Source organism: Poromitra crassiceps (assembly GCF_964638095.1).
Source record: "Poromitra crassiceps genome assembly, chromosome: 3".
In the NCBI taxonomy this organism is placed as follows: Eukaryota; Metazoa; Chordata; class Actinopteri; order Beryciformes; family Melamphaidae; genus Poromitra; species Poromitra crassiceps.
Window position 1 is genome coordinate 8,406,918 of NC_139625.1, and position 27,391 is coordinate 8,434,308.

At 40.6% G+C, this 27,391-nt stretch overlaps 1 protein-coding gene across 1 annotated transcript; it reads right to left on the bottom strand.

Moving 5' to 3' along the window:
- Positions 1-19,115: 19,115 nt before the first annotated feature.
- On the bottom strand, positions 19,116-23,846 carry LOC310774376 (H-2 class II histocompatibility antigen, A-U alpha chain-like). Its single transcript, XM_083634439.1, has 4 exons — positions 23,741-23,846; positions 21,994-22,242; positions 20,978-21,259; positions 19,116-19,504 (listed from the first exon to the last, which is right to left on the bottom strand). The coding sequence occupies exons 1-4, from the start codon at positions 23,802-23,804 to the stop codon at positions 19,383-19,385; spliced, it is 717 nt and encodes a 238-aa protein (XP_083490565.1). The 5' UTR covers positions 23,805-23,846; the 3' UTR covers positions 19,116-19,382.
- Between the last annotated feature and the right edge of the window lie 3,545 nt (positions 23,847-27,391).

Genomic DNA, 27,391 nt, shown 5'->3' on the forward strand with positions numbered 1-27,391 from the left:
AACTTGTTTGTTTTTGACCGTCAGGTGGGTATTCCCAGGCTATTTGACCGTCAGGTGGATGTTCCCGGCAGCACGTAACCCCCCCTTGAAAGCTATGAATAGCTGCGAGTGAGCGCACAGTTTTTTCCTCCCATGCCCCCTCGTATCCTTTGCGTGCCTGTCAACGCCACAGGCCTAATAGCCTATATTTTGTCCTAATTGTCCACCATTCAAATATTCCATAATTGCATGTTGTGCAGTCTATCTTAGCTAGTATAGCCTACTAATGTATAGCCTACTAATGTATTCCCAGGCTATTCTGTAGATTCCCTACGCGCAACACACACACACACACACACACACACACACACACACACGCACACACATATTCACAGCCAGCCACAAACACACGCACCCACAAATTCACAGGCAGGGGCGCCGCCAGGGATTTTGGGCCCCATGACAGGACATAGCATGGGCCCCACTGATGCCGGCGTCCGAAGGGCGCCGGCGAAAAATTTGGGCTGTTTGAAGCTGATTTAGAGGATAATATCGCATTTTAAATTATATTAGGATAACACTGTAGTGTTGTCATTATTCAGTCTTAACCATCAATATTTGCTCCTTTTCTCACTCTCATCCCTGTTGAATCATCATACTCTCTCTCTGCTCTGAATACACCAGAGGGAACAAAGAAATACTATCAACTAATGACTAGAAATAATATTGATACACATGTGGAGTCCAACAGGAGTGTTTAGCATGAGACTGTTGTGATATCATTATTCAGTCTTAATATCATTATGTTCTCCTTTTCTCATTGGCTGTCATTTGTGGGCTGCTTTTCCTTTCATATGATGGTCATTATGTGGACAAATAAATTGTGTTGATCCTTCTTATTTTTTTATTATTATTATTACTTATTATATACAGTAGTTAAGAAAAGTTGAATAAATGTTCAGATGGCGCGGGACAGACTAGACAGTTCTCTAGGTTAACATGGCAGGCAGAGTGATTCACGTAGTGTAGCCTATCTGCCTCGCCTCACACAGAGACAGGCAGACAGCAGCTGCACCATTCCAGCACTCACCTCACCTGCCTTCCTATAAAACTGCGTGAGGAACTGTTGTCCTTTCTTTTCTCTCTCCTCTCTTTCTTTTGGCATGTTGCTGGTCTCTCCTCTCTCCTCTCATCTGATTGATCAGCGCACAACTCTGCCCACCACGCTGCCTGGATGGGAGGCGTGCCTATTTCTCAGCAGGGAGAAACCATTTCTTGAAAATCGAAGGGGTGTGTGTGTGCAAGAGGATTTTTTCTTTTTTGCCAAAAAGAAGCAATTCGTTTTACTAGTACATTGAATAAAATAGTATATTCATTACAATAGGTTAATAATTTAATACTGCAAAAAATTGCCTAGTGTCCAAGCTTTTAGGGCCCTTGAAGCTGACAGGGCCCCTGTCAGCTTCAAGGGCCCTTAGAATCGTCCTACCTTTCCCCCCCTATACGGCGCCCCTGTTCACAGGTAAACATGACACACTGAAACATTCCAGTTTCTCCATCTCAGATTCTTCCCCATGTTTTTCCCACTCCGGATTCAATTGTGATGTGACATCACCATGATATTTTTGATATTGTCTGATTGGCGGAATTAATTAAATTTGATTAATACAGATTGAGGTGGATTGAATAGCTACAGACTGTTTTCCAATTGAATTGAAAACGATTGAATACAGACTATGGTGTATGACTATGCCATTTGCGCATCTCTCAACGAGAGCAGAGTTTCCCAGCATACACTAGTGTGTTTCAACACTGTGTTTTTGGAGATTACTTATGTGCTACGCGATATTAGTTATCTGCAATGTTATGTGATGACTACTAGAGTTTGTACCCGTGTGAACTACATTGCTTTACGTTGTAAAATGTTGGCACCATAGGTGACATGAGTTAACATGTTCTAAATGCAGTTCTCTGCCTGAAATGCTGCTAATCAAATGGCTTGCTACAATCCTATGTAGGATGTAAGACAAACAACCCCTTCTCTTGTGACACCCCAGACCCAGGATATCCGCGACCTACGGGTATTATTTCAAAATATAAATATTTCAAAAGTAAATGCTTAGCTATCTTGGAACGTGAACAAACATCTTAGCAACCCAACAAACCCATTGTTTTTATTTTTCGTATTTTATATGATTATTTTAATAGTTACTAACTATTAATAGTAACTAACTAGTCCTCCACACAGTATTGGTTATTATATAATAATATATAATAATAATATAATAATAATCTTTGTAATACAATTGCTATACAATTAAAATGTATATCACACTTATCATATGCCAACAATAATAACACCAGTCTAAATAACATAACTTAATTCAACTTTGACTCTCCTCTCTTCTTGCTTAACATACACAAATAGTGCAGTAGCCGTACCGTACCGCACTGCAGCTGCTATCATTATGTATGTCTAATGTTTAATTGTATGTCTAATAAGATACATGCTATTTGCACCTGTATGTCAAATACGTCGAATTTAAAACGTTTAAGCACGTCTAATGTATGCACATGACATGTGCACCTATGTGCAGTGAATATGCCACTGTCTCGGACTTGTCTTATCACTATACTGCCTTATTGCTTATTGTTGCTTATTGTTGCTTATTGCTTATTGCTTATTGCCTTATTGCTTATTGTTTTTGCACTCATGCCTTGCTATATTTGTACTATGTTGTAAACGGAGTCCACAGCACAAGAATTTCACACGTGATACTTGTACCATGGCGCGACAATAAAAATCTTCTCCTCTCCTCTCCTCATCCCTCCCCTCATCCCTCCCCTCTCCTCTCAACTCCTCTCTCCTCTCCCCTCCTCTCCCCTCCTCTCTCCTCTCCTCTCCTCTCCTCTCCTCTCCTCTCCTCTCCTCTCCTCACCTCTCTCCTCTCCTCTCTCCTCTCCTCTCCTCTCCTCTCTCCTCTCCTCTCCTCTCCTAACCTCTCCCCTCTCCTCTCCTCTCTCCTCTCCTCTCCTCACCTCTCCCCTCTCCCCTATCCTCTTCTCTCCTCTCCTCTTCTCTCCTCTCCTCTCCTCTCTCCTCTTCTCTCCTCTCCACACCTCACCCCTCCTCTCTCCTCTCCAGGAGGGTGATTGAGGTGAAATTTGGATCCAGACCCAGTTCCAAATTCGAAAAATAATCAATAATGTAATGTTATGTCTCGAAAGACAAGAGCTATGTAGCCTACTTTAAATCAGATCACTCCGGTGCACAAACATACATTGATTGTCTAATAAAGTTTTACAAATCAATTAATTTGGTTGTCAACCACCGTTAAACAAAACTTTTGGGAGTAGTCGATGACTACTAAAATGCAGAAGTAGTTGTATCGATAAAAGACTCTGATCGTTAAGCAGTCTCGAAAGTGGGGTCAATATCAATATAGAATCTAGAAGTCAATCGATTACTAGTTTTGGGAGGAAGAGAAACCATGAAACTTTTTTATCGTTACTTTACACACTAATTTGGCGTTCTCTCATGCAAAATATCCAACATCCAATATCCAGAAGTAGTGATTACTACACAGAAGTAACTTTAGTTCCACCATTTGCTATTTGCTTCAAACATAATTTGGATCAGTTGTAACTTTGACCATTTCTAACAATTTCTAGACAGTGAATTTACACAAGCACTTGAGTGAAACTCATGTGAATTCAATGTGAACATGCATTAACTGTGATTGAATGAACACAGATTGTCAGATTTGTATACCAAACCCTTATCCTGGTGGTTGCAGGGGTCGTCTGTACCACTAATGTTAACCAATATGTGTAAATGTGTTACAACATTGGGGCTGGTCTCATAGACCTGGCACAAAAGTACATGCATCACATATATGTCTGCTGCATATATCCATATTCACCTTATGTTCAGACCTTACAGTGGGCCAAATTCTTCCGGCTCCGTCTAACACTTCCGGCGGTCACGGCGCCAAATATGAAAGAACGTCATGAGGAAGAGAGTTGTTTTTGTAGCGCACAGCGCAGGGTGTAAAAGAAAGAACGTAGCCTACTACTTTGAGCCGGTACACAGCAAGCAAGCGGAGTATCCACTGTTAGCAGGTCAGATAACGTTATCGTCGACAATGACGAGCACTTTCTTGTAAAACATACCTGGACTCCAATAAAGAAAGCTTCAGAAGGTTTTCTGTCCTCCGAGCGCAGCTCGAGCCACTTACGTCTATAAGACCCGCACACGTTAACGTAATTCCCTGGAATGCGAGAATTAACGAGCCAGTTACATGGCATTGCATTCTTAGACATTGCCGTTTGCTTTTATTTGGTATGTTACATACAATTGGCTAAAGTATTAGTTAATTCAGAGTTAGATTATATTGGAGCAGCCAGCCATTTTTTTTCTTTTTTTTTTGCCGGAAGTCGTAGGACGGCCACAGAACCGGGTCAAATGGGCGTGGCTACATAAGGTGAATATGCCTCTACCGTATGGGTTAGTCATAATAGTCAAACATGGGTTTTCATGTTCTGACTTGCTGAAATGTGGGCTGCATATATCCATATACATACATGTTAGTTACTCACAATAGTCAAACATGGGTTTTCATGTTCTGACTTGCTGAAATGTTTTACACGTCACGTAAAACAGACACAGGATTGATGGATCTGCGGTACTAATTAGCATACACAATGTGTAATTTCAGGTTATTGTAAGTTATTGCATACTTGCAATCTTTCATACCTGCAATCTTGCATACTTACAAGTGGGTTGTTTTTAATGGCATGTGATTTGCGGTACTAATTACCCAATGTGTAATTTCAGGTGATTGTAAGTGTGTCATGCCTAGTGTGTCATACATACATACAAGCCTACATATCAGTTGGCTGTGTCAATGATTTTCTGTTTTATACCTCATGATGGGTCATCATTGTTTTTGTCAGGCTTAGAAACAATGTTTAAACAGTAAACAGTTTATGACAAGTGGTGTCAGCGTGTTATGCTACTACACAAGACGTGTTATGGTACATAAATAATATGTAGCGTGTAATAATCTGTAGAACTCTGTCAGAACTTTTCATGTTCTGACTTGATGAAATGTTTTACACATTATTTTTTACATTTGACTTTGAGAACTATGATGAACTGTTAGTCAGTACTCTGTACTGATGTACAAAAGTAACAAGATTGAGGTTGTGAAATCTTCAACCGGAATAAAAAACTGGATATAATATAACTGAATCAGTTAGGCCAAACTATTATCAGTCAGGTCGGTAATGACCGGGGGAAATTATATGATTATTGTCCATTGTGTGTATGATACAACTTTGTTTATCATTCTGCCCCTCACACTATACAGTCTGTATTTAACTCAACACACTGTACCTGCCCCTTGACCTCGGAGGGGAAGAAAGGATATTGTCAAGGATAGTATCATAAGCTGATAGCAAGGTGTGATGATCACAAGTATTGTCATAAATATTGTGGTAAATTAAATTGGTAAATTGGTTAAGCAAAGCAAGTAATGCTTTTGCAATGTAGATTTAGCTATATATTAACTATAAAGTATAGATGATTGTTTTGCCCAGCTTATCAAAACAAATGTACAGCATGTTAAAGTTTTAAATAAAGTCAAGTCAAGTCAAATCCAACAGGTCTTAATGTCAATTAATTTAGCTTTAATGTGTTTTTGAAACACACACACCCACACATTGACCCCTCTCATATATACGTAACTGCCTATAACTGTACATATATTCCTTTCACACACACTTTTCAAAATAGACACTCTTTCATATTGTATGTGTACATCCTGTACAAGGTACATACTTCATTGGGATTCAATGATTCACAGATGTATCAAACAAATGTATGCTATACTGACACAAATTACCAAATTACCACAAATTCAACATGTAACGCCATTTTCTCAATAATTTTGGTCAAATTTTGTTCAACACACTTTGGGTTGTTACCACCTTGTTATCACTGGCGTAGCCAGACTTGGCACATTTGGTGTGACCCAGATCAGTCCTTGTAACGAGGACCTTGTTATCACTGGTGTATAGCCAGACTTGGCACATTGGATGTGACCCAGATCAGACATTGTAATGAGGACTATATTTTTTGATCAAAAAAATAATACAGACAATATATATATATATAGTCAAGCGACTAATTCACTAATACAATTGTAACATCTTGTATAATATATTCAAAGTATTGTTAATTGTTAATTATTATTATTCAAAACCTGAAAATACTGTAAATAGCCTACTGTAAATAAACTAAACTAAACCTAAAACTTGGAACTTGTACTGTGTGTTAATTTAATGTGTTTTGAAAACACATACACATAAAATCTCAAGTGAGATTTTTGAGAAAGAAAAAAGAGAAAAGAAAAAAAGTTTAAAGTATATAAACCCCTCCTAGCTATGTGATTATGTCTGACACCTAGAGGCGAAACGTGGTACTGAATTGGCTATCCAAATAGCACGTGGTAAACTAAGTACTTATCAAAGTAACTTATCAAACTCTTCATAAGACCCTGACTACTGTAATAGTAGTAATACTGACAGGCTACAATTAGTCCAATTAGTTCAATTAGTTTAACTAAAACCAAGAAGAGAGGTCACATAACTTTACATCACATAAATTTCACTGTTTTACTGATTTTCACTGATTTACCTTTGTTTATTCTTCATGTGTAAAGCGCTTTGAGCTGCATTTTATGTATGAAAGGTGCTATACAAATAAAAGTTTATTATTATTATTATTATAAACAAGCTATTTTGTGCTGGTCTCTATAAAACTTTAACTTTAAAGTACACTTTGCTTGGAAAACAACTCTTCTCAACTTCTCTCTAAACTACAACTTCTCTTGTAATTGCATTTGCCAACACTGTCCCACAATCAAACCTCTGAAAATTCCTGTCCCACCCTAAGACTTTGACACAGCAAAATGAAGCTCGCTTCCGGATATTGTTTCATTTCGTTTGATGGGTTGAATGAATTAAATTGAATGAAATGCGACCCCCAGCGGGTGCCGGGGGAGTTTCCGAATTTGCCCTGTCTCCCTTATCGCCGTAATGCATTATGGGTAGTCAGATACTACCGGTACTTTGCCTAATGTAGCGGCTAACGCTACTTACTTTGCATTACAGTAAAACGACACTGAATGACCAAATTGATTTAACTTGATTTTTGATCTAACCCCAGCGCTGGGTAGTTGTTTATAATGTGACTATATTTATAACGTTATAACGTACACCGGTTTCTGGGCTGAATCCATTGGTCTGAATACAGAGTTAAATCTGAATACGTTAAATGGTCCACCATGTTATGGACGTTAGATGTATGGTAGCTATATAGTGATGTGTGTCTACTAACATAAGATAACATATGATAATTTGCTCAACTATTACTTGGTACCTGATGCCTTGCGGTGTTCTTATTCTTACTGTTCTTATTATCCGATGTTTGTCGTCAATTTTACTCGAAATGGGGGAGGGGCCCGTTGACAGAAGAGGGCTGAGGGGGAGGAGTTTGAGTGTGAATAAATAGCCATGCCCCTATACGATTTATGCACGTTACTAAGCATGACATGCATGGAAGGACACGGATGTAACTATGAAAAACGCCACATGCATAGCTTCTACGTTAGGAAACAGAATAGCGTCACTAGGTGGTCACGTTCGTGCGGAAAACCCTGTACCATCGAGAAATCGATACAGCAGCTGAGAATCGGCGCCAATCCCTCGGGGTTGTATCCTCTGATCACCAGAGAGGATGGAAGCATGCTAGCGCCACATGCTCCTTGTGGCATAGTCAATGTTGGCGAAACGCTCACCCTCAAGCTGATTAAGTTCGATGACATACCAAAGCATTCTGACAAGCTGTTGTACCCCGACGAGCCGCTGGATCGCTACGGCACATTCTTTGTGAATGTAACGTGGAAAGACAAGGGGCGCCAAATGCTAAACAGCAAGGTGTTGAGGAAGATGTCCCAGCGGGAAAAGCTGACTCTGCAAGTGTATGCGCTAAAGGGAGAAGAGCTTCAAGAGGCATTGAATCGGGATGGTCGGTTCACCGACCAGGTGAACCATAGCGGGTGTTATCTGGTGAAGGAGGAACGAGGAGACGGTACAGTGGTAGACGGATCAATAAGCGTGCCTTACCGCAAGCTGTGTATTGACGCGCGGCGGCATTAAAACCCAGGGAGGTGTAGTTGCACCGTTGACCACCAGGTGTCATCTGTGAGCATCCTTGAGATTAAGTGTTGCCGGGCCAGTTTCATTGACGGGACGTTCGGGGATGCTTTTTCCGACCTTATGTGCATTTATTTATCACATCCTATCGGTGCTAAATAAATGCACATAAAGGGAGCTTTAGTGTGCGGACTTTTTCCTCTTTTTTTCCATCACGTAATCACACACACACACAGTACAATGTCATGAAATTGCAGCAGGCTGAGGAAGCAGAGAAAAGCGAGGACAATAAAGAAAGAAAAATCGATGTAATCATTTTTGTGATACATAACATATTTTTAGCAAACAAAATCATCATTGAAACATAAAATATGTTTTAATGTTTCAAAATAATTAGACTGTGGTCTGCACGCAGTGCGCGGCAGTGCAAAGGGAAAGAGCCGTGAGCCTCACCACTCGTTAATTCATTAATTAATTCGGTTCAGGTTTGAATTTAGTTCAGAAATAACATTTAAACAGCAATAAATGCGGGGCAGGTGTTGAAACCGAAAGTAAGACTAGCGCCATCCAGCAGAGAGAGGGAAGGAGGGGGAGCGGCTGGTGTGGAAATTTCGGGAAAGAGAAGAGGCTTTGTTGGAAACTTGCAACCCAGAGGATTATGCGGAAAGAAATACTGGAATATGGAACCCTGACTGAAGACGTTTGTTTATTCATGTAGCCTAATTAAAAACATTTTCAATGATAGCCTGAGGTGTCTGACTGTTTTTAATCATTTACAAACGAAATAACTTTAAATTTGAGCTGAGTTGGTAGCCTACTTGGTTCGTTGTCTGTGTGTTTCAAATGAAACTATAAGCTATAGGCGTGGGGAGCGGTGGAGCGCCGGGAAGAAAACAGGTAATTACGCCAGCTAAATAGGCCCCAATATAGCGTTAAAATAAAATAAAAAAGTAGCCTATAATGTTAATTTAATTTCGGACTGTCTGAATATGTTTTATTTATGAGCGAGGCGAACCAACAACATTGGGCATCGTGGCCAGTTTCATTGACGGGACGTTCATGGGGCACACCATTCTGTTAGGCTGTGATCACATGATCACATACAGGGTCATACCGCTGATCGCATTTACCGAAAGTATGAAAGTGTGCTGAAGAATTGGAACGTGCAACGATGTGTTATTCGTGTAGTGACTGACAGTGCAAAAGCAACATCAAGGCATTTAATAAAATCCCTGGCCTGGAAGAGGCCAATAAATAAATAAATAGATAAATAGATAAATAGATAAATAGATAAATAGATAAATAAATAGATAAATAGATAAATAAATAAATCAACAAATAAATCAACAAATAAATAAATAGCATTGACTTGCATGATCGACTTTATGCATCACAGACACACCATCAAGTAGCCTAATTAGGGGCCGTTCTGAAAGACAACGCCGCATATCAAACAGCTGCAGTCTGCATAGTTGGTCGGGGGAATAGCTACAAGTGATGCGCGGGTCAGGTTTTTTTAAAGCCCGCACCAACCCAACCCGTAAAATCGGCTTTAATGCCGAGCCCGCCCCAACCCAGAAACCCGCAAAATGACAATTTATTGTAATATGTCTCTGGACTCGGAGCAAAGCGCTGCTGCGCTCTCCAAGGTGCAGAAATGCTTCTGTACTCCCCCTGAGAAGATCTACGGTACGGTATTTGTACAATTTATATATTTATAATTTATTTATGTATTACAGGTTGAAGTATTACGCTGAAAGAGTTAATTACAAGCTAAAATAATTAAATATTACAGGCTGAACTATTAGCTTACCATGCCCCTCACAGGCCTCAGACTGGGCCTGCAGAGCTGGGATGAGGGCTGCTGTCATTCTTCGGGCTGATGCGCATTTTAAGAGACACTTGAGATGGGGGTGGAATGTTTCACAAGTCTATTAGTCTATTGTCTCATGTAGCCAACCTATTGAAATGGAAATAAAGGAATGTTGCTCGGCGAACACACTCGCCGCTCACAGCACTACTGTGCGTGTGTCAGTGTGTGTGTGTGTGTGTGTGTGTGTGTGTGTGTGTGTGTGTGTGTGCGCGCGTGCGTGCGTGCATGCGTGTGTGTGATTCGATTAAATCTTATGACGTGCTAAAGCTCCTGCATTTTAGCACTGCGCGCTCCGCTATCTTCAATGAGGAAATGGAAATCCAGACCTTGTAGAAAAGTGTCGATTTTTGGGGTTAGGGTTGAAAGTAATTCTCTCTCTTTTCAGAGGCACACAATTACGCACATAAGACACTAAATTTAATAGTTAATTTAATAATAGTTAGTTAGTGGATTTAATAGTTAGTTTGTGGATTTTGGTTTCCAGGGACTTTAATCATCAAGGGGAGAGACAAAACATGATTGATTGATTCGATTTCATAGGCTAATATGAGAATACCGCATATCAAACAGCTGCAGTCTGCATGGTAGCCTACTATTATTATAAAAATGTACACTCTCTAGTCTGTGTCCTTTGTGTGTGTGTGTGTGTGTGTGTGTGTGTGTGTGTGTGTGTGTGTGTGTGTGTGTGTGTGTGTGTGTGTGTGTGTGTGTGTGTGTGTGCGTGCGCGCGCGCGCGCCGTGCCCATTGTCTGAAAACATATTTTTATCAAACAATATAGGCCTACTCTGGTTATGGTCGTTGTCACAGCGCCGTATTAGCGGACAACCCGCCTCCACCTGAAAGCGTCGGAGCAGCAAGGCGGAACAGTGCGAATGTTTCATAAAAAATTACAGGTTGCAACCCTAACCCTGTGGAGAAAACAAAAAAACCCTGGCAAAACAAAACAAAACATATATAAATCTGTTTTATTATAAATATCTGTATTATTATAGAGGGTATTGCGCAATACCAGCGCAGGATAATACACAAATAAAAAGCTCAACTGCAGCCAATTGTGCTCTGGAGCTTTTTGCCATTTTTCGCCATAAATGTTCGTAAAGTAGCACTTATTGAAACCTACTACCCTGCTTGTAGGCATCAAAAGTCATCAGAAATTAATTTAGTGATGAAATAAAACTTTAAATTGTAAAAAAAACTTCCCGGAGCTTATGGCGTCTTCTCTGCTGCGTTCTGCCTCTGCTTAGACCAGTGTGGCGAGACCAGCAGAGGCCCTGCTTGGTCTCGCCGCTTGTAGGTAGTTGTGCGCTACTGCCCTCTAGTGGCCCACTATGATACCACATTCTACCGTTGGACAGAATTACTGCCGCATCGTGGTAAAACACGCTTATAGATCCGTCTACCACTGTACATGTTACATGGGATGTTTTGTCGACTTTTACCAGGGCCAGCACTTCCGATTCCATTACGAGCGGAAAAAAAGAAAAAGAAAAGAGAAAAAAGTTACCCCTGACGCAGGCTCTGTGGCGACGGCGACCGATGAGCAAGGAGGAGAAGCTCAACGTAACTGTACGATTATGCCCATGGTGTATTTGGTGACGTAGGTTTACACCTGTGGTGACAATATTTTTATATACAAAATGTTTATTGAATACTGCCCCTGTTCAAATAAACAATAAAGATAATAAAAATAAATAACTCTTTTCTGCGTTGTTTTGTTGTCGATACCCCAAACCTCTGGAAATCCCTGACCCTGACCCTAACCCTACCCAGTGACCAGTTCCCAAGGGTAAATGGAGGCTGTGTATGTACAATGTTGACCAATGAGAGTCTGCAACTTATATATTAGAGGAGCAATATCTAGATATTTAGAGGAATATTTAATTTTAAATTAACATTAGGGATATATTGTGTAATAATGTTATTCATTATTTCATTACAACAGCCATTTGTACAACATTATTATTATGGAAAAACCAGATTATGATGAGAATCAATTTTATTTTTTATTGGCACAGTATACAAGTTACATACGAGGAATTTGTATTTATATTTCCCTCAGTTAATGTAGAAAAGCTTCCGAAGCATCCAGCACTCTTGAAAGGGTAACATCGATGCCTTGAGATTCCAAAACACGTATGACACCTGGAAGAAAGTGTTCGTTCCACAAATCTTTCAACAATTCTTTGAATTCGATGGAGACATAGCCATTCTTAGCCGGGTACCGACAAAAAGGGTTACTAAGGCATCCGTTACACTCCGCCTGCATCCGCAATATCACTTCACCGAGTAGAGTGCTGCTGCAGGCTTTTATAATGTTTAGAAAAGTAAAACTGAGCAATCCATCTGGTTGGTCCAGAGTCAGGGGTGAGATCAGAGGAGAAGGAAGGTCTTCCGGTGAGGAAGGATGTGAGGATGGAGTCGAGGTAGGTGGGGTGAGGAAGAACAATGGTGACGAAGGTGGGGTAATGAAGAACAAGGGTGATAGAGGATGGAGTCGAGGTAGGTGGGGTGAGGAAGAACAATGGTGACGAAGGTGGGGTAATGAAGAACAAGGGTGATGACGACGCGGAACATCCGTACATCAGACGGTTCAACTCTTCTTCTACTTCCGCCGAATCAGAGTGGCTGTGAGTTGTAATGACGGGATGGTCTGCAGCAGGGCTCTGCATGATGGTATCTGTCTTTTTATTGTGTAAAAATGGTATGAGTCTCTTTTGAATCCGTCTCTTTTATCCTTATGTTGTGATGAGGAGGAGGAGTTCGGTCTAGGGGAGGGCGTGGCGTAAGGGTATGGGAGGAGATCATCAAAAATGGCGCTGACCGGAATTTGTTGGAGATTGCCTTGCTACTGCAGCTGTAGCTGTAGATGGCAATACAGAAAGGAATCCTACGAAAACACTGAATGAGTGTCGTTTGAGTCGTTTGCTTTCGCTTCATTGTGTACCTATCAAATACGGCATCTCCTCCCCTGAGCAACTGTTTTGGGTGGCAACAAGCAACGTCACAGTTACGTCACGCTCGTCATGTTCGAGTCGGCTCGACGGAAGCCCCTAGGGTCCAAAAGTCCCCGCTTTGTAACACATAGCACACAGGGTGAATTTTTCTTTTTTCTTTTTTCTTTCTCAAAAATCTCACTTGAGATTTTATGTGTATGTGTTTTCAAAACACATTAAATTAACACACAGTACAAGTTCCAAGTTTTAGGTTTAGTTTAGTTTATTTACAGTATTTTCAGGTTTTGAATAATAATAATTAACAATTAACAATACTTTGAATATATTATACAAGATGTTACAATTGTATTAGTGAATTAGTCGCTTGACTATATATATATATATTGTCTGTATTATTTTTTTGATCAAAAAATATAGTCCTCATTACAATGTCTGATCTGGGTCACATCCAATGTGCCAAGTCTGGCTATACACCAGTGATAACAAGGTCCTCGTTACAAGGACTGATCTGGGTCACACCAAATGTGCCAAGTCTGGCTACGCCAGTGATAACAAGGTGGTAACAACCCAAAGTGTGTTGAACAAAATTTGACCAAAATTATTGAGAAAATGGCGTTACATGTTGAATTTGTGGTAATTTAACTTACAATAACCTGAAATTACACATTGTGTATGCTAATTAGTACCGCAGATCCATCAATCCTGTGTCTGTTTTACGTGACGTGTAAAACATTTCAGCAAGTCAGAACATGAAAACCCATGTTTGACTATTGTGAGTAACTAACATGTATGTATATGGATATATGCAGCCCACATTTCAGCAAGTCAGAACATGAAAACCCATGTTTGACTATTATGACTAACCCATACGGTAGAGGCATATATGGATATATGCAGCAGACATATATGTGATGCATGTACTTTTGTGCCAGGTCTATGAGACCAGCCCCAATGTTGTAACACATTTACACATATTGGTTAACATTAGTGGTACAGACGACCCCTGCAACCACCAGGATAAGGGTTTGGTATACAAATCTGACAATCTGTGTTCATTCAATCACAGTTAATGCATGTTCACATTGAATTCACATGAGTTTCACTCAAGTGCTTGTGTAAATTCACTGTCTAGAAATTGTTAGAAATGGTCAAAGTTACAACTGATCCAAATTATGTTTGAAGCAAATAGCAAATGGTGGAACTAAAGTTACTTCTGTGTAGTAATCACTACTTCTGGATATTGGATGTTGGATATTTTGCATGAGAGAACGCCAAATTAGTGTGTAAAGTAACGATAAAAAAGTTTCATGGTTTCTCTTCCTCCCAAAACTAGTAATCGATTGACTTCTAGATTCTATATTGATATTGACCCCACTTTCGAGACTGCTTAACGATCAGAGTCTTTTATCGATACAACTACTTCTGCATTTTAGTAGTCATCGACTACTCCCAAAAGTTTCGTTTAACGGTGGTTGACAACCAAATTAATTGATTTGTAAAACTTTATTAGACAATCAATGTATGTTTGTGCACCGGAGTGATCTGATTTAAAGTAGGCTACATAGCTCTTGTCTTTCGAGACATAACATTACATTATTGATTATTTTTCGAATTTGGAACTGGGTCTGGATCCAAATTTCACCTCAATCACCCTCCTGGAGAGGAGAGAGGAGGGGTGAGGTGCGGAGAGGAGAGAAGAGGAGAGAGGAGAGGAGAGGAGAGAAGAGGAGAGGAGAGAAGAGGATAGGGGAGAGGGGAGAGGTGAGGAGAGGAGAGGAGAGAGGAGAGGAGAGGGGAGAGGTTAGGAGAGGAGAGGAGAGGAGAGAGGAGAGGAGAGGAGAGGAGAGAGGAGAGGAGAGAGGTGAGGAGAGGAGAGGAGAGGAGAGGAGAGGAGAGGAGAGGAGAGGAGAGGAGAGGAGAGGAGAGGAGAGGAGAGGAGAGGAGAGGAGAGGAGAGAGGAGGGGAGAGGAGAGAGGAGTTGAGAGGAGAGGGGAGGGATGAGGGGAGGGATGAGGAGAGGAGAGGAGAAGATTTTTATTGTCGCGCCATGGTACAAGTATCACGTGTGAAATTCTTGTGCTGTGGACTCCGTTTACAACATAGTACAAATATAGCAAGGCATGAGTGCAAAAACAATAAGCAATAAGGCAATAAGCAATAAGCAATAAGCAACAATAAGCAACAATAAGCAATAAGGCAGTATAGTGATAAGACAAGTCCGAGACAGTGGCATATTCACTGCACATAGGTGCACATGTCATGTGCATACATTAGACGTGCTTAAACGTTTTAAATTCGACGTATTTGACATACAGGTGCAAATAGCATGTATCTTATTAGACATACAATTAAACATTAGACATACATAATGATAGCAGCTGCAGTGCGGTACGGTACGGCTACTGCACTATTTGTGTATGTTAAGCAAGAAGAGAGGAGAGTCAAAGTTGAATTAAGTTATGTTATTTAGACTGGTGTTATTATTGTTGGCATATGATAAGTGTGATATACATTTTAATTGTATAGCAATTGTATTACAAAGATTATTATTATATTATTATTATATATTATTATATAATAACCAATACTGTGTGGAGGACTAGTTAGTTACTATTAATAGTTAGTAACTATTAAAATAATTATATAAAATACGAAAAATAAAAACAATGGGTTTGTTGGGTTGCTAAGATGTTTGTTCACGTTCCAAGATAGCTAAGCATTTACTTTTGAAATATTTATATTTTGAAATAATACCCGTAGGTCGCGGATATCCTGGGTCTGGGGTGTCACAAGAGAAGGGGTTGTTCGTCTTACATCCTACATAGGATTGTAGCAAGCCATTTGATTAGCAGCATTTCAGGCAGAGAACTGCATTTAGAACATGTTAACTCATGTCACCTATGGTGCCAACATTTTACAACGTAAAGCAATGTAGTTCACACGGGTACAAACTCTAGTAGTCATCACATAACATTGCAGATAACTAATATCGCGTAGCACATAAGTAATCTCCAAAAACACAGTGTTGAAACACACTAGTGTATGCTGGGAAACTCTGCTCTCGTTGAGAGACGCGCAAATGGCATAGTCATACACCATAGTCTGTATTCAATCGTTTTCAATTCAATTGGAAAACAGTCTGTAGCTATTCAATCCACCTCAATCTGTATTAATCAAATTTAATTCATTCCGCCAATCAGACAATATCAAAAATATCATGGTGATGTCACATCACAATTGAATCCGGAGTGGGAAAAACATGGGGAAGAATCTGAGATGGAGAAACTGGAATGTTTCAGTGTGTCATGTTTACCTGTGAATTTGTGGGTGCGTGTGTTTGTGGCTGGCTGTGAATATGTGTGTGCGTGCGTGCGTGTGTGTGTGTGTGTGTGTGTGTGTGTGTGTGTGTGTGTTGCGCGTAGGGAATCTACAGAATAGCCTGGGAATACATTAGTAGGCTATACATTAGTAGGCTATACTAGCTAAGATAGACTGCACAACATGCAATTATGGAATATTTGAATGGTGGACAATTAGGACAAAATATAGGCTATTAGGCCTGTGGCGTTGACAGGCACGCAAAGGATACGAGGGGGCATGGGAGGAAAAAACTGTGCGCTCACTCGCAGCTATTCATAGCTTTCAAGGGGGGGTTACGTGCTGCCGGGAACATCCACCTGACGGTCAAATAGCCTGGGAATACCCACCTGACGGTCAAAAACAAACAAGTTTATTTAAAACGGAAGTGATTGTGAAATCGACAGAACACCGGCCGTGGTAATAGACAAATAAAACGTGGGGGATGGGGTGGGCTGGGAAGGGGAACCTGAGGGCCGGGGGTGAGTCAGAGAAAACATCAACAAGCAGAGGAATCTGTCGTTGGTGGTGGGGGTGAGATTGTGAAACACCAGTGAGCAGAGGAATCTGTAGGCTAGTTTCAGTTCCTAAAATGGCCAAATCGCATTTGGCCGAGATCAAAAAGCGTGATGCGGCGAGATAGAGATTGATTGAGATTGCTCAAATTATATTTGAGCCATTTAGCAACTACTTGCAAAATGGGCCTAATTGCATTAGCCCGTGGTCAAAAAAACATCATATGATGTTGCTGCGCTATGTTGATATGGACCTGATAATTAAATCGCAAAAAAAAACAAGACTGGTCTAGGGGGTATGACGGAAATGCATAAAGTGTACTTTGAGGAACTACTGGATTAAAGCATTTTGCACATAGATGGTTTAAACACAGGGCAAAATACAGAAGTGTACTTTAAGGAACTACTGAAAAATTGACTTTTGCACAAAAAGAAGCCACGCCCCTTTTGATGACGTAGGGGTCCTAAACACGCCCACCTAAAAAATGAGTTTTTCTCTCTATCCTCAGGGGTAGCAGTCCCATACAACTACTTAGACTACATGTGTCGTCACGTCATGCAGTTGATGAATTATTTTATGCTGTAATTTTTCTCCTGTATGTGGGTGGTTAAAATGTTTTGTGTTAAAGGTAGGCTACAGTATTAGAGCAATGTATGCATCGACCACACTTGTGATTTCCATGGACTTCCTGGGAGAGCCAGTTGGTTTTTACTGCAGGCTCTCTATACATGGATTTAACTATAGAGTCACTGATATTTCTGCCCCTTTTGTAACAAAAACGGGGCAAAGAGGCAGCAAGATGTTTGAGGCTAGGGTCACAGTCCAAGATTCTCCAATGTTTTCTTAAGATGTTCTTGACTTCTCCTGAGACATTATTCTGACACAAAGATGACTTTATTGTCTGTGTTTTTCTGAGGAGGGTACAGTAGTTGTTTTCTTTCTAGGGATCTGGTTTTATTGACAGCTACATCTAGAGATCTGTTGCTATACCCTCTATCTTTGAAGCGTCTCCACATCTCTTGAGCTTTTAATTCAAAGTCAGATTCTCTGTTGCATATACGCTTCAGTCTAATAAATTGGCCATAAGGGATGTTGTCAATCATCTTTTTGGAATGGTCACTTTGTGCATGAAGAATGGTATTCCTTCGAAAAATGGAAGTGTCCAATTCTCTCTCTACATTGATTGAAATCAACAAGTCTAAGAAATTAATTCTTTCTTTATCATACTCCATGGTGAACTTCAAGGAGGGGTGAGTATTATTGATATACCCACAACATTTATGGAGATCTTCTTCAGAACCTGTGTAACACATAAAGATATCATCAATAAATATCTTAAAAAACAAAATTTCATGGCTGAAAGGGTTGTTATTAAAAACATATTTTTCTTCCCAAAATCCCATGAAGAGATTGGCATAATTTGGTGCAAATGGCGACCCCATGCTAGTTCCTTGGCATTGCAAATAATGCTTCTTACCAAACATAAAGTAGTTGCAATTCAAAATGAATTTAGTTAAAATCAACAGAAATTCAACTGGTATTTCTTCTTTCTGTGGTTCTAGGAAGTGATGCATAGCTTCAATACCATCATTATGTGGAATATTTGTCTATAAACTTTCTACATCAAATCACCAAGAATGATCCATCAGGTATTTTTACATTTGAAAAAATCCAGAATCCATCAGGCAAGCGAGGCCACGCAACAGCCGAGCTGCGGCCGAGCTGTGTATGCAAGCTGCAGGGCGGGCAAGGCCGCGAGCCCGCGCACGGTGCGCACTGGGTGAGTTCGGGAATCGAGTGTGTGAGATGCCTCGTCCTTTAAAAAGACAAAACAACACCAAAATGTGAAAATATACACTAAAACATGGGAACCCTGGGAATTTCAGTGAGGTTTAGTGACCAGCTACAGTCTTTCAGGTCTTTCTATAATATTGTCTTTGCCATTTGTGTAATTCATATGAAAACAATTTTAAATGACAATACAGACACTTTTAGGAAAAGTCAGGTACCAGCAGCATTGTATTTTTTTATTCAACAAACTTTCAAAAAGGTCAAAATGACCGCTGTGGGCATTCTAGTGTTAAATTTCAACACCTGGAAAAATGGTGGCATTATAAAACCTGTGGACCGTTACATGTAATTATATAGATTATTTAACAAAAGTATTTATACATAATGCAGTGATGGAACAATAATAAAAACAATAATGCAGTGATGGAATATTCAGAAACTCTTCAAGCTTTATTATTTCAATCTTAAACAGTGAAAATGTAAATTAGTTAAAAGATTATACAGCAGGCTGGATAGAAGCTTTGTTTATTTACTTGATTTGTTTGTGTAAAAGCTTATCTGCCTGCTGTTTCCTCCAGCTGAATCAAACAGGTCCACAAAGCAGAGAGAAGCAGTTTAAAAGCAGTAGAACAGAAAGCAGAAACTTTATTCTGTTTCCAGTCTGTTCACTCTGCCTCACATCATCAATAGATCAGTTGCATTCATTTCCTTTGATGAGGAAGAAGGTTCCTGTGGCCACGCCCAGCAGAGCCACGGTCAGACCCAGTCCACAAAACACCGCAGGTCCGATACCCGGCTGCTCCTGCTCCACATCTGAGGAGGAACCAAACACATCAACACATCAACACACAGGAACACCAAGCGACACACCTCTGCAATGTCTTTCTTGGAAAAAATGTGTGTCAAAAACAGTTCTAGTCTCTATATAGTGACTAATTTCCTCCACTCATGACAACTATAAGGGTGAAATATTATAACACCCATTTATACAGACTATTTGTCTGCAAAAATAAATTGATTGTATAGAAGTCAATGAGAAAATGACCCGACTTTTACCTAGTGAACACTTTCCTAATGGGTTTATGGTCTCAGTCACTAGTTTCAACTCTTCATTTAGTCAATTATGATCCCATTTAGAGTCAAAGAGATGATAAAGCAGAATATGTTTGGCGTGTGTTTGTACAGGTCAACTGTCCAGTGAGCGCAGCTCGCCGATCATGGATCAATAGCAACGATTATTCTGTGCTAAGAGAAATATGTAGCCACTCACACGGGTGCTACTGGAGATTATTAAGAAAATAGATCTCCTATTTATTATTACATAAAATGTCAATGCTGGATAGTTTAATGAATAATAATGCATCACGCTCTGTCCAGAGTGCTCTGATCTGAGATCATTATGGTCAGATTTATTTACGAACACACCCATTAAAAGATTTTGCAACTGTTTTGTTAAATAAAACAATTTATATTCTTAATGTAATAAAAAATAACCAATAAGAATACCGTTAAAGTACCAGATTGATAAGCAGTACCAGTAGTATGCTACAGTACCGTTAAAATCTTCAAGGAGCACTTCAAACAGCTTTGTATCATTACAAAATCAGTAGTATATCAGAAAACAGTTAACTGTTTTGCAGTCATTCATTTAGTTTGACAGTTATTGAGACTTGAGTTGATTTAAGTTGTGGACCAGTGATGTCATTCATGCATAAATGACATCACTGGTCCACAACTTAACTCAAATCACCTCTAAATAACTGTCAAACTAACTGTAGTATAGGTTAGTGTTAGCTAACTGTAGTCCATACAGGCACCATTGACTGTGTCTGCGGGTGGGAAGCCAGATTAGGGGTATGTGTCCTGGTCGCTGCACTATAGTCGGCAGAAGGAAACTGGTGGGAATAGCGTGATCCTCCCACGTGTTACGTCCTGCCGGGGACGCTCCCCGCTGTCAGGTGAAAAGAAGTGGCTGGCAACTACGCATGTGTCGAAGGATGGAGCATGGTGCTAGTCTACCGCTCTCCCCATCAACAGAGGGTGGAGCAGCGACCGGGGCAGCAGGGGGAAATTGGCCAAGTACAATTGGGGAGAAAATGGGGGGGAAATCTTGAAAGAAAAAAGTGTTAGCTAACTGTAGTATAGGTTAGTGTTAGCTAACTGTATGTAGGTTTGTTTGGTGTTAGCTAACTGTAGTTTTGGTTGGGGTTAGCAAACTGTATGTAGGTTTGGTTGTTGTTAGCTAACTGTAGTTTTGGTTGGGGTTATCTAACAGATAAGTATCACCCCAGATTCGGGTCAGCGTCTGGCTCAAGGCTCGGTGCTCCACAGAACAGCTGTAGACATCTCCAAGCTGTGGGGTGAAGCTCAGCCTGGAGAACTGGTAGAAGGTGCCATCTTTGTCGGGGTAGGGGATGGTGAGGCTGGTTCCTTTGGTCAGGTTCTGGTCATTCCTGGTCCAGTATACCTTGACGGGAGCGGGATAGAACCCGCTCACATGGCAGATGAGGTGGTTCTCCACTCCAAGCTCCACATCATCTCTGGGGTAGATGGAGCTGTGAGGAGCATCTGCACAACAACACAAACATCATGTAAACATTCCATTCAAGATCAATTCACATCTCTCAGCATGCAACATTAGCATGAAATATATATTTTATTTCTCAGTTCTGTTCAAAATGTTTTATTTTTATGTTTCACTAGTACAATATAATATAATATAATATAATATAATATAATATAATATAATATAATATAATATAATATAGATTCAAGATTCAAGATTTTTATTGTCACTCCGTAGTACAAGTATCACGTGTGAAATTCTTGTGCTGTGAACTCCGTTTACAACATAGTACAAATATAACAGGGCATATGAGTGCAAAAACAACAAAAGACACAACAAGCAATAAGGCAGTAGAGTGATAAGACAAGTCAGAGACAGTGGCATATTCACTGCACATAGGTGCACATGTCATGTGCATACTTGGACGTACTTAAACATTTTGAATTCGACGTATTTGACGTACAGGTGCAAATAGCCTAATTAAACATACAATTAAACATTAGACATACATAGTGTGTAGTATATAATATAATATAATATAATTTCCCCAGTAATATTAAACACTATCAGAACAATGATTTCATACAGGTTCTAATCTCTCAATATTAAATATTTTCTTACATTACAGTAAGGTTAAAGTATTGTATATTTATGACAGTAATGTAAAACACCTGCAGTCATTCCTCCTTATCTGTAGTTTAAATAGTTAATAATAAATTAAACTTTGTCATCTTACCGAGCTCTAGAGGAGGGTTCTTGAAGCCTCGCCGGCAAATCTTCAGGTTTCCTTGGCAGATAGCCAGATTATCCACAGCTGCTTGATAAGATCCTTGCTGCCAGCTCACATGATCTACAAACTTGGGCTGAGGCTCGACTCCTTTCTTGTTGATGAAGTCTGCGTACCACATCTCTTCACCATCCAGTCCAAACATTATCTCTCCATCAGTGTCTGAACAGCCAGAGATACGAATATCCTCATGTACAGCTGAGAGGAAACAAGATGAAAAACATGTCTAACTTCTTCACATCCACAATCACAGACTGAATTCATTTTCCACATCCTGCTGCCAAATGTTATCCAGTCATGTTTGTAAAGAGTTTGTCTGTTTATCATTTTATATCAAAACAACAACAACAACAACAACAACAACAACAACAACAACAACAACAACAACAACAACAACAAATATCTTATTGACACTAAGGGCCCTATTCTCCCACAGGCCTTCGGCACTAAAACGGGCCTTAACCACAAAAAAACGTGCCTTGCGCCTGTTTCGGGAAGATAGCAATAGGCTTTAGGCTGCCAAATGCGCTTTAGGCCGAATGGGCGTGGCGCAGTCCCAGAATGGGCCAAAGTGGGCGTGTCGGCGCTAAATACCGGCCTAGTGGTATCTTCCGACCTGGCCTACATTTAGCGCTTTAAATCTCTCTCTGGTTCAGAAGTTTCTGGAGCTCAATTCAAATGATTTTCTGATCAACATGAAATATGTGACAGACTGGTGTTTTGGGTAACAAGTAGGCCGAGGTCATGTTTCAGTTTACAGATGATGAAAGTGTAGAAAGATAAGCTTTCAAATGATGATGTCATACATTGAAATATGATCATAGAAGGTATTAGTAAAATGCTTATTTGAATGTTGGTACTCCTAGAAGCAACATTCAGAGAAAATCGCCCTGAAAGTTGGTGAACAAGCTTGGTTTGCTAACAGATGAGAAGTATTTAGTGATCCTAAAACTGTTGTTTGTTATATTGAGTGTGTTCTGCAACATCTACTCTTGTGTAATAGGAAGATTTGTTTCAAACCACCTTTTATCTTGATTTGTGCGATTTCTCGGTTGCCACATACTGAGGTGAAAAATGAGTGAGACTAAATGAAGTCTGATGTACTCAGAGATAAGTACACACATTCTTTACTTGAGTAGAAGTACAGTTACTTATGTAAAAAAAGACTCTGGTAAAGGTAGAAGTACTGATTCAACTTGTCTGCTCAAGTAAAAGTAAAAAAGTATAGAGGATCTGAAATGTAACAAGGTATAAAAGTATGTCTACCTGCTGTTTCTGTGCAAAGCTAACTGAAACTCATGTCATATTAATATAATTCAAAGACCATTAAACTTATAAGATCCCCTCCAAACATGTGTTAAGATGTATAAAGAACATACTTTCATTAATGATTTGTGTGATATAGTTTTTCCACAAAAAAGGTGCACATGATGTGTGCAAGCTGAGAGAGCGTGAGACGAGACAGACAAACAATGGTTACATCATTGTTGTCTGTCTGTCGTGCATTAAAACTAAAGTAACTAGCTTGTTTTGAAAATGTAAGGAGTAGAAAATACAGATATTTGTATTAAAATGTACTGTAGGGAGTACAAGTAAAAAGAAATGTGTTTAAATAGTAAAGTACAGATACCTGAAAATCCTATACTTAAGTAGACTAACAAATATCTTTGTACTTCCCATCTCTGGATGTACTTACTGTCTTTACGTGCTGTGACACCAAGGAGACATGAGAGGAAGAGGAGGGTCTGTGAGCTCTTCATCTTCACAACACAACAGCACAGTGTTGACTTCACACTGACTGCTGCAGTGCAAACTGAAGTCAACACAAGGAACAGCCTTATCTGACACACAGCTCCACCAATCACATTACAGCTTTGACTTGCATCATCAGTCTCCAGGTAAGCACAGCAGGCAACTGCTGAGAAATGAAGTGATGATGGAGGAGAGTTTATACACTGCACTTTATTACACTCACATAATGATGTATTGATTGAGTCAATCAATAATAATAAATGCATAAGTGATCAAGTGTTTCTCTCTCTCTATCTCTCTCTCTCTCTCTAAGGAAGAAAAAAAACTTCCCATGTTCCTATTTACACAGATTCCTCTTTTATTTTAGGGTCAAAAGTATCTACATTTCTGTAAAGCAGTAATGATTCCTCAATTCCAAGTCTCAGGACAACAGGATCAAACTAAATTGTTTCAGGATTGCTGGTTGCAGCCTGGTTCACAACACGGTTTTGCCATAATAGTTAATTTCACCTTTCATAACAACTGTATGGGGGGTGATTTATATACATACTAGAAATCTAGATTCCTAGGCGGCAGATTATTGCTCTTATGACATCACTGATGATGTCACAATGCCTATGAAATCATCAGTGATGTCACTTGCTGATGACATCCGATGTGGGACAAAAAGTGAAACATTCCTAGGTCGAGCTACAGGGTGGACGAGGCCGCGCAGCAGCCGAACCTACGAAACATTTGCAGGCTCGCATATGCAGCGAAGCCACGTCGCCCGCCCTTTAGCTCGAGCTCAGCCGCCGCGTGGCCTTGCCCGCGGCTCAGCTGCTGCGGTACATCATAGGCATTGTGCCCGCATAGGGCACAATGGCATATGGGCGGCTGTGGCTCAGGAGGTAGAGCGTGTCGTCCACTAACCAGAAGGTCGGTGGTTCGATGCCCAGCTCCTCCAGTCCGCATGTCAAAGTGTCCTTGGGCAAGACACTGAACCCCAAATTGCTCCCAATGGCTGTGCCAGCACCCTGCGTGGCAGCTGGCCACCTTCGGTGGGTGAATGGGTGAATGTATGCGCTTTGGATAAAAGCGCTATATAAATGCAGTCCAAATGCAGTCCATCATCAGTGGGACAAAAATTGAAACAGACAGACAGACAGACAGACAGACAGAGAGACAGACAGACAGAGAGACATTGCCCACTTGCTCTCTTTTATGATGATGATCATGATGATGATGATGGTCCACGGACCCCCAGGGTTCCTTGAAGGATTTGCAGGGGGTCTCCAGCTGAAAGGGGGATAATTTATTTTCAGTATAAGATCATCCATAAGTAACACAATGACAGACTCAGTGTCAGACTGTATGACTATTTTGGTCAGTTTCATACACTTCCTTTAATAAAACATCTAAAAGCAAAAATCGTATCAGATGGGGACCCTGGGACAAAATCTTATCAGATGGGGTCTGTGGTCTAATTTGTCTCAGTTTAGGTCAGATCCTGCATGAAAAAGTTTGAGAACCACTGAATAGATGATAGAAAAGATGATTGACAGGTGATCACAGTTCTCTCTGTTGACTCTTTCTAAAAGCAGCTGAAGACTCTTGTGTTAAGACCAGCCTTTGCCTCAACCTCTGTGTGTTTTTATGTTTTATTGTGTTTTACTGTTTTCTGGACTTATTTGTACCATTTGACTCTTGTGAAGTACTTTATAGTGACATAGCTGCTCTGTGAAAGCTGCTGTATGAATACACTTTACTTCAATCCAGTAGTAGTGAGTACTAATAAGTGTTGTGACAGTAGATTTGGTCTGTTCAACTTCAGAGTTTCTCTTCCAGGTTTCTCTTCTCTGTTTCCCACCAAACCAGTGGAGCCTCATGGTGCCTTCAGGTGCCTTCAGATAAACCAGGACTTTACCACATACCACACAGAGCCAGGGGCAGTCAGCCAAGTCCTGAATATGAGTCAATCTGTCATAGAAACAAGTGAGTCAGATCTCATGACTTTTCTGCTTATTACCCAGTCAGCAGCTGGATGTGTTCTAATAGGTTGGAACATAAAACACATGAACATGTCCACCTACAGCACCTGAACTCATCTGTGACTCTCACACCAGCTGAACTATAGTGTTGTAGTAGCCTCTACAGCACCTGAACTCATCTGTGACTCTCACACCAGCTGAACTATAGTGTTGTAGTAGCCTCTACAGCACCTGAACTCATCTGTGACTCTCACACCAGCTGAACTATAGTGTTGTAGTAGCCTCTACAGCACCTGAACTCATCTGTGACTCTCACACCAGCTGAACTATAGTGTTGTAGTAGCCTCTACAGCACCTGAACTCATCTGTGACTCTAACACCAGCTGGACTATAGTGTTGTAGTAGCCTCTACAGCACCTGAACTCATCTGTGACTCTCACACCAGCTGAACTATAGTGTTGTAGTAGCCTCTACAGCACCTGAACTCATCTGTGACTCTCACACCAGCTGGAACTATAGTGTTGTAGTAGCCTCTACAGCACCTGAACTCATCTGTGACTCTCACACCAGCTGGAACTATAGTGTTGTAGTAGCCTCTACAGCACCTGAACTCATCTGTGACTCTCACACCAGCTGAACTATAGTGTTGTAGTAGCCTCTACAGCACCTGAACTCATGTGTGACTCTCACACCAGCTGAACTATAGTGTTGTAGTAGCCTCTACAGCACCTGAACTCATCTGTGACTCTCACACCAGCTGAACTATAGTGTTGTAGTAGCCTCTACAGCACCTGAACTCATCTGTGACTCTCACACCAGCTGGAACTATAGTGTTGTAGTAGCCTCTACAGCACCTGAACTCATGTGTGACTCTCACACCAGCTGAACTATAGTGTTGTAGTAGCCTCTACAGCACCTGAACTCATGTGTGACTCTCACACCAGCTGAACTATAGTGTTGTAGTAGCCTCTACAGCACCTGAACTCATCTGTGACTCTCACACCAGCTGGAACTATAGTGTTGTAGTAGCCTCTACAGCACCTGAACTCATCTGTGACTCTCACACCAGCTGGAACTATAGTGTTGTAGTAGCCTCTACAGCACCTGAACTCATCTGTGACTCTCACACCAGCTGAACTATAGTGTTGTAGTAGCCTCTACAGCACCTGAACTCATGTGTGACTCTCACACCAGCTGAACTATAGTGTTGTAGTAGCCTCTACAGCACCTGAACTCATCTGTGACTCTCACACCAGCTGAACTATAGTGTTGTAGTAGCCTCTACAGCACCTGAACTCATCTGTGACTCTCACACCAGCTGGAACTATAGTGTTGTAGTAGCCTCTACAGCACCTGAACTCATGTGTGACTCTCACACCAGCTGAACTATAGTGTTGTAGTAGCCTCTACAGCACCTGAACTCATGTGTGACTCTCACACCAGCTGAACTATAGTGTTGTAGTAGCCTCTACAGCACCTGAACTCATCTGTGACTCTAACACCAGCTGAACTATAGTGTTGTAGTAGCCTCTACAGCACCTGAACTCATATGTGACTCTCACACCAGCTGAACTATAGTGTTGTAGTAGCCTCTACAGCACCTGAACTCATATGTGACTCTCACA

Bases quoted from the DNA above. Each gene is read 5' to 3' on its own strand.
- LOC310774376 (XM_083634439.1), bottom strand. From the start codon at position 23,804: ATGAAGAGCTCACAGACCCTCCTCTTCCTCTCATGTCTCCTTGGTGTC. The intron at 22,243-23,740 runs GTAAGTACATCC...GTTTCCTCTCAG, and splicing joins TGTCACAGCACGTAAAGACA to CTGTACATGAGGATATTCGT. The intron at 19,505-20,977 runs GTGATACTTATC...GTTCCTCCTCAG, and splicing joins GACGCTGACCCGAATCTGGG to ATGTGGAGCAGGAGCAGCCG.